The 13,649-nt window shown below is 59.3% G+C and overlaps 1 protein-coding gene across 1 annotated transcript in view; it reads left to right on the forward strand.

The window, feature by feature from the left end:
• Positions 1 to 13,356, forward strand: part of LOC119094487 (uncharacterized) — a 50,709-nt gene extending 37,353 nt beyond the window's left edge. Inside the window, exons 13-24 of the mRNA XM_037217545.1 lie at positions 281 to 867; positions 1,221 to 1,775; positions 2,491 to 3,413; positions 3,612 to 3,729; positions 5,727 to 5,853; positions 6,567 to 6,769; positions 7,124 to 7,287; positions 7,698 to 7,866; positions 8,956 to 9,175; positions 10,143 to 10,264; positions 10,708 to 10,901; positions 12,456 to 13,356. Of these exons, the coding sequence (XP_037073440.1) occupies positions 281 to 867; positions 1,221 to 1,775; positions 2,491 to 3,413; positions 3,612 to 3,729; positions 5,727 to 5,853; positions 6,567 to 6,769; positions 7,124 to 7,287; positions 7,698 to 7,866; positions 8,956 to 9,175; positions 10,143 to 10,264; positions 10,708 to 10,901; positions 12,456 to 12,506 (3,433 nt within the window). The 3' untranslated portion in view covers positions 12,507 to 13,356. The remainder of the gene's footprint in view (positions 1 to 280; positions 868 to 1,220; positions 1,776 to 2,490; positions 3,414 to 3,611; positions 3,730 to 5,726; positions 5,854 to 6,566; positions 6,770 to 7,123; positions 7,288 to 7,697; positions 7,867 to 8,955; positions 9,176 to 10,142; positions 10,265 to 10,707; positions 10,902 to 12,455) is intronic.
• The last annotated feature ends 293 nt before the right edge of the window (positions 13,357 to 13,649 follow it).

Consider the following 13,649-nt stretch of genomic DNA (forward strand, 5'->3'; position numbering starts at 1 on the left):
ATAGCATCATTGCGAAGTTATCCCCCTAGCAACCACTGAGTATGATTACGTTATATTCGCCTCCAGTCTGGTTTCAGTGGAAACGGCATCTCACCCTTATTATCGCGTTGCGTTATTCAGAGCACTTATAAACTACCTCTGGATTGTTGCGAGCGTCGCCATAGCGCACAGTCCCAGTAACGGACTGTACAGCCCCACCATGGGCCGCGGGCCGCCTGGCCGCCGCCGACCTCACGCGCCACCCGGCCGCCGCCGATCTCACGCGCCACCCGGCCGCCAGGTGTCCGCCACAGCAGCCGTCCGACGACCCGTCCTGCTCGGTCCGGCCCGACCCGGCCGACGCCTGCTGCAGCATCTCTGTCTGTGACTCTGTCGCGCCGGCGAACACCAGCGACGCGGACGCCGCCACCACCGCCGAGCCCGACGCCGCCGACGGTGACGCCACCACCGAGCCGAGCACGGCAGCGGAGGAGGCGATCGAGGCGCGCACTCGGCTGGGCGCCGGCCGCCTCGAGCCCGCCGCCAGCGAGCTGCGCCTCCTCGGCTTGCAGGCGGTCGACTCCAGCTCGACGCAGGTGGAGGTCGGCGTGCCGCCGGCCGTGGCCGAGCGCTTCTTCACGACGCTCCGCGACGAGCCGCTGCTGGTGGAGTGGCGCTACGGCGCCGCCGCCTGGCAGGAGCGCTCCGTGCCGCACGACAGCGTGCTGCTGCGGCGTGGCCGCCTGCTCGCGCTCGTGCCCGGCCTGGCGGCGCCGCGCGAGGCGACCGTGCGCGTCACGTACGACGGCGAGACCAGCGCACCCGTCCTCGGCGCCGAGCTCATGGGCGGCGGTGATGAGACAGCGCCGGCGGTGCAGCAGGAGGGAGGTGTGTTGGATGTGGGGCGAGCGTGGGGCTGTTGGAATTTTGTTGCGTCTAGTGTGCATGTGCTAAATATGTGGCTGAACGATTGTGTTGCTGGTTCGGCAGGCTCAGTTGTAGCTGTGAGCAGTTCATTAGAGACGGCGAAAGCTCGCGCCCCCAAAAATGATGCGTAGATAACAGTAGAAGCAACAGGAATATTCCCTTGAGTGAGATGATGAAGTCCACTCGCTTGAGCATTTATTGCGTACATTGGAACGCGCACCATCGAGATAAATTTACTTCAGCACAGCTCACGCCTGGTGAGGACGCAGCCACGCAGAACCATTTCATCCAATGCACGCGACTCGCCATTGCAGTAATCGTGGCTACGGACCCGCTGCCGACTACTACGGCAGCCCCTGAGGAGACGACCTCTGACGCCTCCGTCGTCGATGCTGCTCCGACCTCCGACGGCACCTCCTGCGACTTCGACGGCGCCTCGTACAAGCTGGGCGAGGAGTTCCACGACGGCTGTCGCCAGTTCTGCCAGTGCACCGAGACGGGGGTCAGCTGCGCGGCCATCGAGTGCCCGCATCACTTCGGCCTCAAGCTCATCAACCCGGACTGTATGCAGTGGAGCCAGCCGGACGACTTCACGCCCACGCCGCCCGAGTGCTGCCCTGAGGTGACCTGCGTCGACGACGGCAGCTGCACCTTCGAGGGCGAGAAGTTCCGCAACGGGCATCCGCTCCCGGAGAAGCTGACCGGCTGCGAGCAGCGCTGCTACTGCGAGTTCGGCAACGTGACCTGTCAGTCGGCGTGCGACCCGGTGCCGGCGACGCCGCCGCGCACGCTCCCCTGTCCGCCGGACCGCGTCACGCTCGGGCCCGGCGCCAACGGCTGCTGCAAGCTGTGGCAGTGCTCCGACGGAGGTGAGTCCGCGGCGCTGTCGCTGCGGTGACCGAACGGGGACAGAACGGAGGGAGGATGGGGAGGGGGCACCGCTCGATCACCTGGGAGTCCCGACGGTGTCTCAACGCTCGCACCTGCCTTCATCAGCTGCTGCAGCGGTGACACTGCGTCGCTCCGACGGAGGCACCCCAATCTCCCTCTCCTTCTCCTCCCCCCTCGCCTTGTGCGTGAACCCGTCAGCTCTTCGCCGCGGGGGAGTCCTCCGCCTCCGCCGATATATTTGTACATCCCGCTATATTATGATCCCGCTATATTATGATCCGTGATCCCGCTATATTATGTTCTCACGTCGTTCTCTCGTAATTTATACACGACTGCGTGCCGGGCTTGCCATTTCGCTTCCGCGCGCATGCAAGCACATGCACTTTGACTGGTCGCAACCTCAACGGACTGCTCACCTCCCACCACCAGCACTGAAGCCCGCTCCTTCATGACAACGCTCGGTATCTGCACGAGCAATTTCCTCGACTGGTTCTAGGCCGATGTATTGGCAACTTTGCCTGCCGGAAGGATCTCGACCGACAACGTTACTGAGCTCGACCAGACCCGTGATGCAGTAACCTGACATATCTGTTCGGCTTTGCGTCATGTGGAGGATGACTGCGGCTATGTGTTATAATATCACGCTGTCTGGCACCACGCTGCACGTTGCATGTCACCCCGATCTACTTCCAGGAGCCCCTAACACGACTGGTGGACGAGACCAGACAGAACTTGACCCAACGACGCTCGTTGCCCTCGGCGCCGCCTCTTCTCCTGACCTCCCCCAACCCACTGAGCCTGCGCCGTCGGCGGCGGAAGGAGAGTCCACGGACGGCAGCCCCGCTGAGGCAGAAGAGCCGACTCCGGAGCCGGAGCCGACGACGGTCGTCCCTGAAACGGCCGCCGGCGTGGAGAGCCCTGCTTCAACACAGGCGACGGGAGAAACAACGGAGGGTTTAGAGCCAGAGCTGGAAGGATCTGGTCCGGCTACGGAGTCAGTCGAGGAAGGAAAGGCAACGGAACCGTCTCCTGCCCAATCCCCTACTGAGTCATCTGCGGTGACGGAAGACGCTGCTGTAGCTCAAGCGGTTAACGTCACGGAGGAAAGCATCGCTACAGCGTCGGAGCCACCAGCAGATGAGCACGACGGCGCGCAGGAATCTACCGAGCCCGGAGCCAGCCAGGTGGTGGTGATAGACGGGCAGCGCTACCTGGAATCGAACGGCAAGCTCTTCCCGCTACCGCCTGTACCGAGCTTTGTCCAGCCAGACGGCCGTAGACCGGCGGTGGCCGGCGGCCCGCCTGCCGGGCAGCAGCCGTCTCCGGAGCCGACGGGTAACCGCGGTCCGCATGAGGACAATGGCGTGCCTGTTGGCCAGCCGCCGGCACCTCCAGGGGGCAACTCGATCGTGGTTATCGATGGCCAACGCTTCCTCGAGAGCAACGGCAAGCTGTCCCCGCTGCCGCCCGTGTCCGGGCTGCAGGGCGGGGATCGCATCCCTTCGGCTCCTTCAGTTGGCAACGCGCCGGCCGGCGCCGGCGACGGCAGCTCCGTCGTGGAGATCGACGGCCAGCGCTTCCTCGAGAGCGACGGCAAGCTGTTCCCGCTGCCGCCCGTGCCCGCCTTCGGCGGCCGGCGGCCCGGGGCGCGGCCGCCGATCGGCCGGCCGCGGCCCGGCGTCAGGCCGGTGCTCGTCGGGCCCGACGGACAGAGGATCCCCATTGGACCCGATGGCCGGCCGCTGCGGCCGCCCGGCACCGGCCGCCGGCCGCCCGGCACCGGGCGGCGCCCCGTCTTCGTGCCGCGCCCGCAGGAGAGCCCTGAGGTGCTGGTGCTGCCGGATGGCCGCCGCATGCAGGTGTTCCCCGACGGCACAACGCGGCTGCTCACGTCGCCGCCGCCGTCGACGCAGCGGCAGCTGATCGCGCTCGGTCCCGACGGCCGGCCGCTGCTCGGCCCAGACGGTCGTCCGATCCCGGTGCCTGCCTCTGCGGGCGGCGGCGGCGGCGGCGGCGGCGGAGGGCGGCAGACGCAGCGGCCGCGGCCGCCGACGCGCGACGGCGCGCTCGGCACTTTCCGACCGGGCGACCGGATTCCGATTGACGGCCGCGGTCGGCCGATCCCCCTCGGCCCCGGCGGTCCCGTGCGCACGCCTGTCTTCGACATCGTCATCGGCGCCGACGGACGGCCGCTGACCGACGACGACGGGCGCACGATGCTGTTCCCCGTGCGGCCAGGCGGGCCGCCGCCGCCGCACGGCGCGCAGGAGCCGGACGACGCGACGCTGCTGCTGCAGCACCTGGCCACCTCCACCCCCCACCCGTCCCGCTCCCCGCCGCCGGGCGCCGGCGCCGGCGCAGACCCAGGTCAGTGGCCGCCGGCCGGCGTCGGACGGACCGCCGGCCGGGATGGCTCGGCCCAGCTGGGTGACGGTTGGACTGTAGCGGCTTGGTGACAGGGCACTGTGACGGCTTGGTGGGGTTATGACTGGGCGACAGGTCAGCTGGGACGACTGGGTGACAGGACACTGACAGCTTGGTGACAGCCCCACTGGAAAAGCTGAAATGTCAGCAACAAACCTCCACGCATGCTGACGTGGGGTCGTGGAGGCCGGTAGGGTGTACAGAGGAGCTTTTCCCGAGCTTTTTGGGCGCGGACTCAAGGACATGGCGTCATCCTAAATCCTCTTCCAGAGCTTTGTACATGATCTGCCGATATTTACGTACGTTTGGAAGCCTTAAACACCGTGCTATTTTCAAGAGACCTGTCTCTACGGATAAGATATGTAACAAACACCGTTTGAATCCTATTTCCGCCAGTTGCGCTGGCCGCAGATGAATGCATGAGTTTTGTTTGTGAGCGGGAGCCAGGTGAAAACCCAGGGTGATACACTGGTATCTGCCGTAGTGACTAACCTCTGGTGGTAGCTGGGGAGCAGCTGTATGGACATGGAGTGGCTGATGAATGAAACGCGCACCATACAAGGGCCGCTGTTTTCCTTTGGCGTGTTTGGGATGCTTTCCATGCTTTACTGCGCTCTGCTGTTTGTCAGAAAATTGGCATCAGAACGCTGGTTTCGTTTGCGCGGTTGCCGCGAATCTTGACCTTAATCTTGTGCCTTTATGTTGCGGGATTCAGCAATACCTGTGGTAAGTTCCGGCTCCCACTCGAGCTCCCGGGTGTTGTGTTGCTTTTTATATGGGGTAGCTTAAGGGGTACAGCGTGATCACTTCGACATTCTGTGATCAATCATCAGCTGCAATATATTCCATTAGTTTGGCGTTACGGCCGATGACAGTTTCATAGGTGTTGCGTGATGGGTTCAGTAAACGCAGAAATGACGGCCGCGCTCTATTTGCAGTTACATCGCGACATTCTGTGCCGCCCAACATCCACGCCGAGGGGCTGGGCATAGGTAAGACAGCTGGTAATGACACATACACGTACATCCGTTCTACTTCTCGTGTGCGGTAGTCAATCCGCGTGTGCGCTGCACATATTTCATAATCGATCAGTAATGTGAACTCACGGAAGCTAGAACGGCTTTTTGATATCCATATACGAATTGCCCAGAAGCTGGAGAAATGCTGTGTGCTAGGTGCGTAAGAAATCGAGTCGCACTGTTGTCCCCCTTCCGTTTCCCCGCTAGTCTGAGCCAAACCCATACGCACCATGTCTGCGCTTTTGAGGACAAGGGTGGGTTCACCCGTTTTCCGTGACAAAATTATGTAACAGCTGGCCCGTGGCAATGCGAGGCAAGGATAAATAGAAAAGAAGAAAGTGCTGCAGTGGTATTCAGCTATTTTGACCACAAAGCTTCTTTGAGTTGGTGGTGCGTAGCACGGCCGCAGCAGGCCGTGCAATCGTCTCTGCAACGATTACCCTAACACAGCCGCTGTTGTCAAACCCGGCGCGTGCTTGTTCCCAGGAAACGAAATCTCTGACCTGGACGTGCGGGATGTGGACGCAGAGTCTGTCAAGTTCAGCTTCAGTATCCCGCCGGCCCTGGTCGGCCTGCCCGGCAAGACAGAGGTCCTCTACACCGATAGCCCGGGGTCAGTGGCCGCCACCTGTCAGCTGCTAACGACACGCTTGGATCGCTACGGACGGTAGCGTGGCGATCCCTCCTGAGAATGCCACTTACGTGCGCGGCTGCAACTATTGGCGACATTGCTCCATCTTGTGCACCCATATTCCAGTATAATTATGTTGCAAAAGAGCACATGGTAACCACTTGAAGCTGGCTGTTCTCACCAACCAATCGTATCTTACCATGCCCGTTTGTTCTAACCAACTTACCACGATGAAACGATGCCGTTGGATCCTTGCGCCGCTGGATCTCTGTCTCCTCCACTGGCCTGAAGATGACCTGCCACGCGTGCCCTCCCTCAGCTCCCTGCTCCCTCCTCTGGCCTGAAGATGATCTGCTAAATGTGCCCTCCCTCAGCTCCCTGCTCCCTCCTCTGGCCTGAAGATGATCTGCTAAATGTGCCCTCCCTCAGCTCCCTGCTCCCTCCTCTGGCCTGAAGATGACCTGCCACGCGTGCCCTCCCTCAGCTCCCTGGTCCCTCTGGTCTGAAGATGATCTGCTAAATGTGCCCTCCCTCAGCTCCCTGCTCCCTCTGGTCTGAAGATGACCTGCCACGCGTGCCCTCCCTCAGCTCCCTGGTCCCTCTGGTCTGAAGATGACCTGCCACGCGTGCCCTCCCTTAGCTCCCTGCTCCCTCCTCTGGGCTGAGGATGACCTACTAAACGTGCCCTCTCTCAGCCTGAACGACGAGGCGTCGTCCTGGGACCGGCGCGTCTTCCAGACTCCGTCGGGCCTGCTGGACCGCACAGACCTCTCCTGGGTGCTGGGCGACCTCCGGCCCGCCACACCATACGTCATGCAGGTCAAGGTGTTGTTCGACCAGTCCTCCACCATCCTGCAGAGCAACGTCGTTGAATTCCAGACACGCGATGCGCCCGAAGGTGCGTGGAAAGAAGCTTTTGAGGCTGGTTTGTGTAGCGGTATGGATTACGTGTCGCAAGAACGTTGTTGATCTTTTGAGTGTCAGCTTTGTGATGTGCCAGTTGGTATGTTTCATCTCTTATGTATAGTCCATTATCATAAAGTCGTTTGACATCCACGAAAGGGAGACGTTACCCAGCGCTCCGCGGACTATGCTCTTGCGCTGCACCAGGTCCACAATTGCATCCATGCTACGGTAGTTGTCAAAGTCCCACTATCTGTTAATCCATGCACCAAACGCACCTCTACACTGTCGCCCCCTCCCGTCCGGACCGCACCCATAGCGTGTTGCTGACGTGTCCGCCCCGTTCCAGCGGCCCCGACGCTGCCGCCCAAGGTGGAGGTCGATGCTGAACTGCAGGCCTCGGACGTGGACACGACCTCGGCGCTGATCCAGTGGCGCCGGCTGACCGAGGAGGAGCTACGCTACATCGACGGCATCCAGCTGCGCTACAGAGACGTCGACGTCGACGCCCAGGTACTGTACTGAGGAATCGCTGGGGGACGTCGATGTCGACGTCCACTACTGAACTGGGGGTCGCTGGCGGGCTCTGCCGCGGCCGTGGAGTGCTGTCTATTGCCAAGAGCTGGCCACCGCTGCTGGCCGCTATCATACACTCAGCTGGCGACACGCGGCGCATATACGCGCGTATATCATGCTTATCATGTATCATATTTAGGCATCATATATGACCCCACCGGTCTTCATATTTCTGAGGCAATTCTGCTATGAAGTTGACGTCTCACCAACCCAACACCATTTAACGCCACGACCCTAGGCAGAAACCAAAAGTTACTGCGATGCCCCTGCACGTGTCGTGACACGCCACGTGGCACGACAGCTCACACGACCGCCCCTCCCTCCCCCTTCCTTCCGCGATCCACCAGGTGTGGACCATGACGCCGTTCATCCACCGCGAGCTGACCACCTACAAGCTGACGGAGTTGAAGCCGGACACGACTTACGAGGTGGACATCGTGCTGATGCCCTTCCAGACGCAGCGCACCGAGATGGTCTCCTCGCACCCGCTGCGGATCAGCACGCTGCCCGTCTTCGGTCAGTGGAGCGCTGAGACTCATGGCGCCTGATCTGGGCCGGGGCTCGACCGCCAGCTGCGCGTGGCGTAGGTGGCGGCGGTCTTTTTGGAGGTGGCGAGCGCGAGGCGGGGCGCGTTGGTGTGGGTTTGGGGTCTGGAGGTCGCCAGGTGTGCATGGTCAGGCAGCGAGGAAGTGAGCGCATGAGTCGTGCGTGGTTGTCAAATTGGGAGAAGTGCGTGTGTTGAGCGGCATAACATCCGTGCACCTCCTGCGGTTTGAGAACCACGCATGATTGGCGGGCTGGCTTCCGCGCCGTCTGATAAGTGCGCCGCAATTGCTCGTCTCAACGTCGCATTTTGTCTTGCGCCTAGAAAGGTAAAAATAGCCAGCATTGTTTTATCGACAGGAATGTGCATTAAGCACTACTTGGGTGCAATTAAAGCACACCGACGCCAAAGCTTTGATGTTTAAGTATTTTGCCGCGAAACCCATCTTTATGACTCGCGTTTTCGCTTATGATGCACATTCTCGTAACAGTCTACACCCTGCAGATGAGATGATGTCATGTAGCGGGCTGCTGACTTAGTGTCTTGGCCCATTCTCACAGCGAGCCCATGACCGACTAGTTAAGCTCCTGCCCTATTGAACACAGTTTCCTCACGTGTCAGCCATGGGATAATGTTGTCCACATCTTGCCGACCGTATCTCAACAGGAACAAATGGTTCGGGCTTCTGGCATACATTCCCCCTTTGATTGGCTATCGCTTTGAATCTACGGACGGCATAAGCTGCGCTGTTTTTCCGGCGGAATTTCCCATAGTTTCTTTGATTTCTTGATACGTCTGTCCGTCGGGCACCATGACAACATTTTCACTTCTGATAGGCAAAATATTGGGAGGCACATTTCGTGCTTCGGAGTCTGTACTTTCATCCTCTTTATCCAACGTCCGGCTGGTCCCGCCACCGGCTGTGTGAGCCTGATTTGTTCAGACGATTGTCTTGGATAGAAGGATCAGCGCCCCCCCCCCCTGCCCCCCCCCCCCCCCCACACACACACTCCCTACCTCTTCCCCTCGTTGCCCTTCATGACCGGCAGCACCCTCCGCAGACCGCTACGACTTCAACATCACACTGGGCAAGGTGGAGCCGGGGCCGAACTCCGTACGAGTGAGCTGGACGGGCATCCCGCAGCCGCAGTATCAGTTCGTCAACGTCTACCGCATCGTGTACATTTACGAGAAGGAGCGCGAGGAGAAGCACACCTTTAAGCTGGCCAAGACGTCCGACGAGCCGTCCATCCTCATCAAGGGCCTCAAGCCCAGCAGCAAGTGCGTGATGGTCATGTCTCCTTTTTGTACTGATCTCGGCGTTTTAGTTCAGGAGCTGTGTTTAATACCAATTGCGCTGCATTGTGCTCAAAAGGAAAATATTTGTTGGTCGGCGCAAAAATTGAGATTGCGTCGCCTTTACTCAACGGTTGATATAGCGGTGTCTTAGAAAACAGCAGCAACTTTTCTGTAAGCGATTCAGTTTTGGCTACATATCGATTTCATCCAGTGCTGGGAGTGTTGTCTTATCCATGTGGAACATGTGGGAAACGGCAGTCATAGCAGGGCTGAATCAGCTTTGGTCGTTGATTCGGGAAATAACGCACGCGTTGAGTTACGGTACATAAATTAGATTTGATCATGCCCTTGCTATGGCCTCGCTTCACAGTTCTGCGCACTACGTTGCTTTTTGATTGCTCTGAGATACCTGATGGGAAGCATTGCGTATAACTGAATATGAATCATGCCCTGAATCACACAAGCCAATCACGATGCCAAATGTGGGTGTATTTGCTCCAAACGTCAGGCGAAGCTGAACGGTGAGAATGACTCGCGTCAGTGATTGTCATGGCACAGTTGCATTGCGCAAAATGCAAATAGACTCGTGCATGCCTTACAGCGGCATAAAACATGCTTCAGATTTGTAACACCCCTCTAAGCTCAGCAATGCGATGGCCATTTCACCTGTATGTTATATGCCCATGGTTTGGTGGTGCGGTGATGCCTCGTCCCAAGGAGTCGAAAACAATGCAATTCCCTTACGGTTTAGAAGCATCCTTACAGATTAGTGACAGCCTGTCTTTTACAATCAACATTGTCAGTGTTTACCCTTGACCATGGCCACAAGGAGCGAGAGAGAGCCAAGCGTTCAGTCCGCTGTGCCAGATTCGTACGCAGCTACCCCTCGAGTAGCAGTAGCCGCAGGGTCGGGCTCCCCTTGTGACCCTCACCTTCCCACCTGCCACAGGTACCAGGTGTGGCTGGAGGCGTACCTGAAGAACGGCAAGAAGCGCGTGTCGGAGGTCCGGGAGTTCGACACCAAGCCCGGCCAGCTGGGCAAGCCCGAGGAGATTCGAGACGAGAGCGCAGGTCGGTCTGCAGCGGGGCAGCGGCAGTCGGGATGGCCACAGCTCCCGACGTCCGTTATGCAGCGTCGTTCAATCCTCTGCTGCCCCCCCCCCCCCCCCCGCTCTCACCAGCCCCCGGCGTCCCGTTATGTACCGTCGCTCAGTCCTCTGCTGCCCCCCCCCCCCCCCTCCCCCCGCTCCCAACAGCTCCCGACGTCCCGTCATGCACCGTCGTTCAGTCCTCTGCTGCCTCCCCCCCCCCCCTCCCCCGCTCCTGCTCCCACAGTGGTCGGCGCGAGGCCGTTTGATCGCGGAAGACGTGTCGTGACGTTGAGTTCGTTTGTTGAGAATAAGGACTGCACGCTTGGATACTGCCAACGCCTTTTCATCGCAAGCTTTTGCCTCGTTTTGTCCCTTGTTCAACCGTCTTCGCAACTGACGCTACCCGTGTTCCTCTCGCGGCAGGTGATGCGTTGGGCACCAGGGACCCTCCCAACAACTACTACAGCGGCATGGTTGCGGCGGCCATTATTGCCACCATGGCCATCCTGCTGTGCCTCTTCCTGGCGTTCCTGCTCGTGCGGAGGGCCAGCCGTGCCGCCGTGGAGCCGGCCGCCGCCAGGAAGAACGGCCCCAGTTACGACAACCCCGCCTTCAAGGTCAGCGGGCAAAAGTGACGAGGGGGTGGGCAGGGGGTTCATGGCGGCATTGGTCCTCCACGGTCTGGTAAGAAATTCGCCCGCGTCTGTGTGCGGTCAGGAACATGAGATATGACTGGAGCAGACTTACGTTTTCAGCATGTGTTCTTGAGAGACGATTGACGTGCGCGTGACTTGTTTGGACGGAACAGAAGTGTTGCTGCGCCTCTGTGTGTTTGTGTTGGCGATGGAGAGTGAAGCTGCGACGTCTTAGCGCCTGAGTGGCTAGTGTGCCTCGCAGTTTGTAATGTTGACGGGCAGACGCCAGATTTGTAGGGACAGCTCAGGTTCGTCATGACGGCGGTTGTTGCCTTAACAGATGATGTAGTTCATTTAGGTCACGGTGTTATTTATTAGGCCGGCAGTTTTGTTCCAGCCCTCGTGAGCCTTTCGCCCGCAGTGGCTTCAGCCAGTGTCCCTCGCCAGTCATGCCACCCCTCCCGGCGTGGCACCATGCTGAGGCCGTTCTTCCCCGTCTCGATGTCCTCGCGTCGCGGCGATCCCGCTGCCGATCACGTGACCGCCCTCTGACGTCATCTCGTGCCCGGTCGCAGCCGCCCGAGACACTCGACACGGTCTCGCGAGAGGAGGCGCTCGAACCGTAGCGACGTAGGAGCCGCCCGCGGAGGCGACTGTAGGCGGTAGGCGAACGTGGCCGCGGGCCGAGTCCTTTACGTAGCCTCGGAGCGTGCATGGAGCGGTCGCCAGGGACGTTGCGGTCCGCCGGGGCTAACAGTGCATGGCGCGCGGCAGACATGGACAAGGGACCGGCTGAGGACGGGCGGATGCATGACGAGACATTGCACACGACGGTTTGCAGGCATATGTGTGTATACGCTGGAGTTTGTACATGTCGGGTGCGAGAATGTCGCTAACTTGTCTCTGCTTCCAGCAGCCGCTTATTTGGTGATGTTGAGATACTATTGAGACTACACAAATATGAGCGCATCTAAATTGGTGATATCGAAAGTCACGTATTTTGCAATCATGCACGGCATTCTAAGAAATATTTTATGTCATTAATCAAGTGGAGATAATGATTGGGCTTTCTGTGTTACAAAACATATGCTGGACAGCGCGCTATCCTTGTCCTCTAGCGTGGCAAATAATGTGTTGCGAACTTGGGAATGAACTGCCTATTTTTCTTACCCGGCTCGCAATTTTCGGATGCAGGCTTGCGTGGCTGGAATGTGGTAAACGGTTGTAACGGAGCGTGAACTTGATTTGACACCGCTTACAGGCCGTGATTCAACACATTTTCATGCCAGTGATTCATGTCATTCGAAGAGGCCGTGCCACTGAATTCGCATTTACTTTGACACCACTTCCTCGTTTTCTCACCCACGACGATCGCGATCAAAGGCCTCAATGCTGCCGCGCGCCACAGAAGGCCGGGCACCCAGGCGGAAGCAGCAGTGCCGAGCCCGCTGACCGCCGTCCCCGACCGCCGTCCCTGATCGCCGTCCCTGATCGCCGTCCCTGACCGCCGTCCCTGACCGCCGCCCCTGTCTGCAGAACTCCGAGCTGGACGTGAACGGCGCCAACGGAAACGACCGGTTCGCGTAGGCGGCGCGCCCGCCCGCGCGCCGGCCATGGCGCGCCACGCGAGCCGGGCCCCGCCCGTCCCGCTGCGACTCCGACTCCGACTCCGACTCCGGCTGGCGGCTCGGCCGAGCGGGCGGACGAGCGGGCGGGCGGGCGCGGCTGATCTCTGGAGGGCGCGCGCTCAGTGCCAAACAAAGACGACGCGGTGAGGCCAGACTCCACTGCCGGAGAGTGATACGTGAGCGGCCGCCCGGCCGCGGTACCGGCGCGGTACGCCAGCGTGTACCGGTGTGTACCTCAGCGGACCGCACGTGACTCCGTGTGACGGGACGCGGCGCGGCGGTGACTGGTGTCGGTGTGAGAGGTGCATTGGCACGCTTTTCTATGTCTTGACTGGTGATGCCGGTGCGATCAGTCGAAGAGTGTTGCTAGGTCAAGGCATCAGCTGCAGCGACTTCGGCTGACCTGTGCGTGTTAGAAACCCGGTGGGTTTTCATTTCTTTGACTGTAACGCGTGTGCTATTTTCATGTGGAAGCCAGCAGGCCGCGTTTGCATGTGGTATTTGTTGCAGTGAATGTCGGTGTTCTTCTTCGGTGTACTTGAGCCTGTGTCTGCATTGTTGGAGATTTGTACACGGAGTCTGCTCTGGATATTGTCAGCTGAGAGATGTTAATGTCACTGGCTCAAAGAGACCATGCTTGTAGCACTGGGGTATGCTGACTGTATCGTCTGCTTTAAAAGCTTTCACGATCGTAGGCAAAGCATCGTCAAGCAAACAACCCATGAGTACTTATTTCTATAACAGTGCAGCGAACCTGCGTCAGTTGTTGTTACCCGACTTATATACAACGAATAAAGTGTCGAGTTGGATTTTCAACTTTTTGTTACCAGAAGGGCCGAGGGCTGCGTAAGCTTAAGTCGAACTATGGCACAATCTTTAGCTCGAGCTGTTCATCCGAAAGGTCCGCTAGTTCTGAAGCTATTTATCTCAGGCTCATGCTGTTCTCAGTGACAAGAAGCGCAATTATTTGAAGACTATATGAATCGTGGGCCATTTGCATGCGGGCTGTTTGATCACGCGGTGTCTTCCAGGCATATTTTAACATCACCTCGATTTTGCCTCCCTCATTCGGATAACATAAAAACGGTGACACGATCACGTT

The sequence above is a fragment of the Pollicipes pollicipes genome, unplaced genomic scaffold, assembly GCF_011947565.3.
Source record: "Pollicipes pollicipes isolate AB1234 unplaced genomic scaffold, Ppol_2.1 Scaffold_4002;HRSCAF=4701_pilon_pilon_pilon, whole genome shotgun sequence".
In the NCBI taxonomy this organism is placed as follows: Eukaryota; Metazoa; Arthropoda; class Thecostraca; order Pollicipedomorpha; family Pollicipedidae; genus Pollicipes; species Pollicipes pollicipes.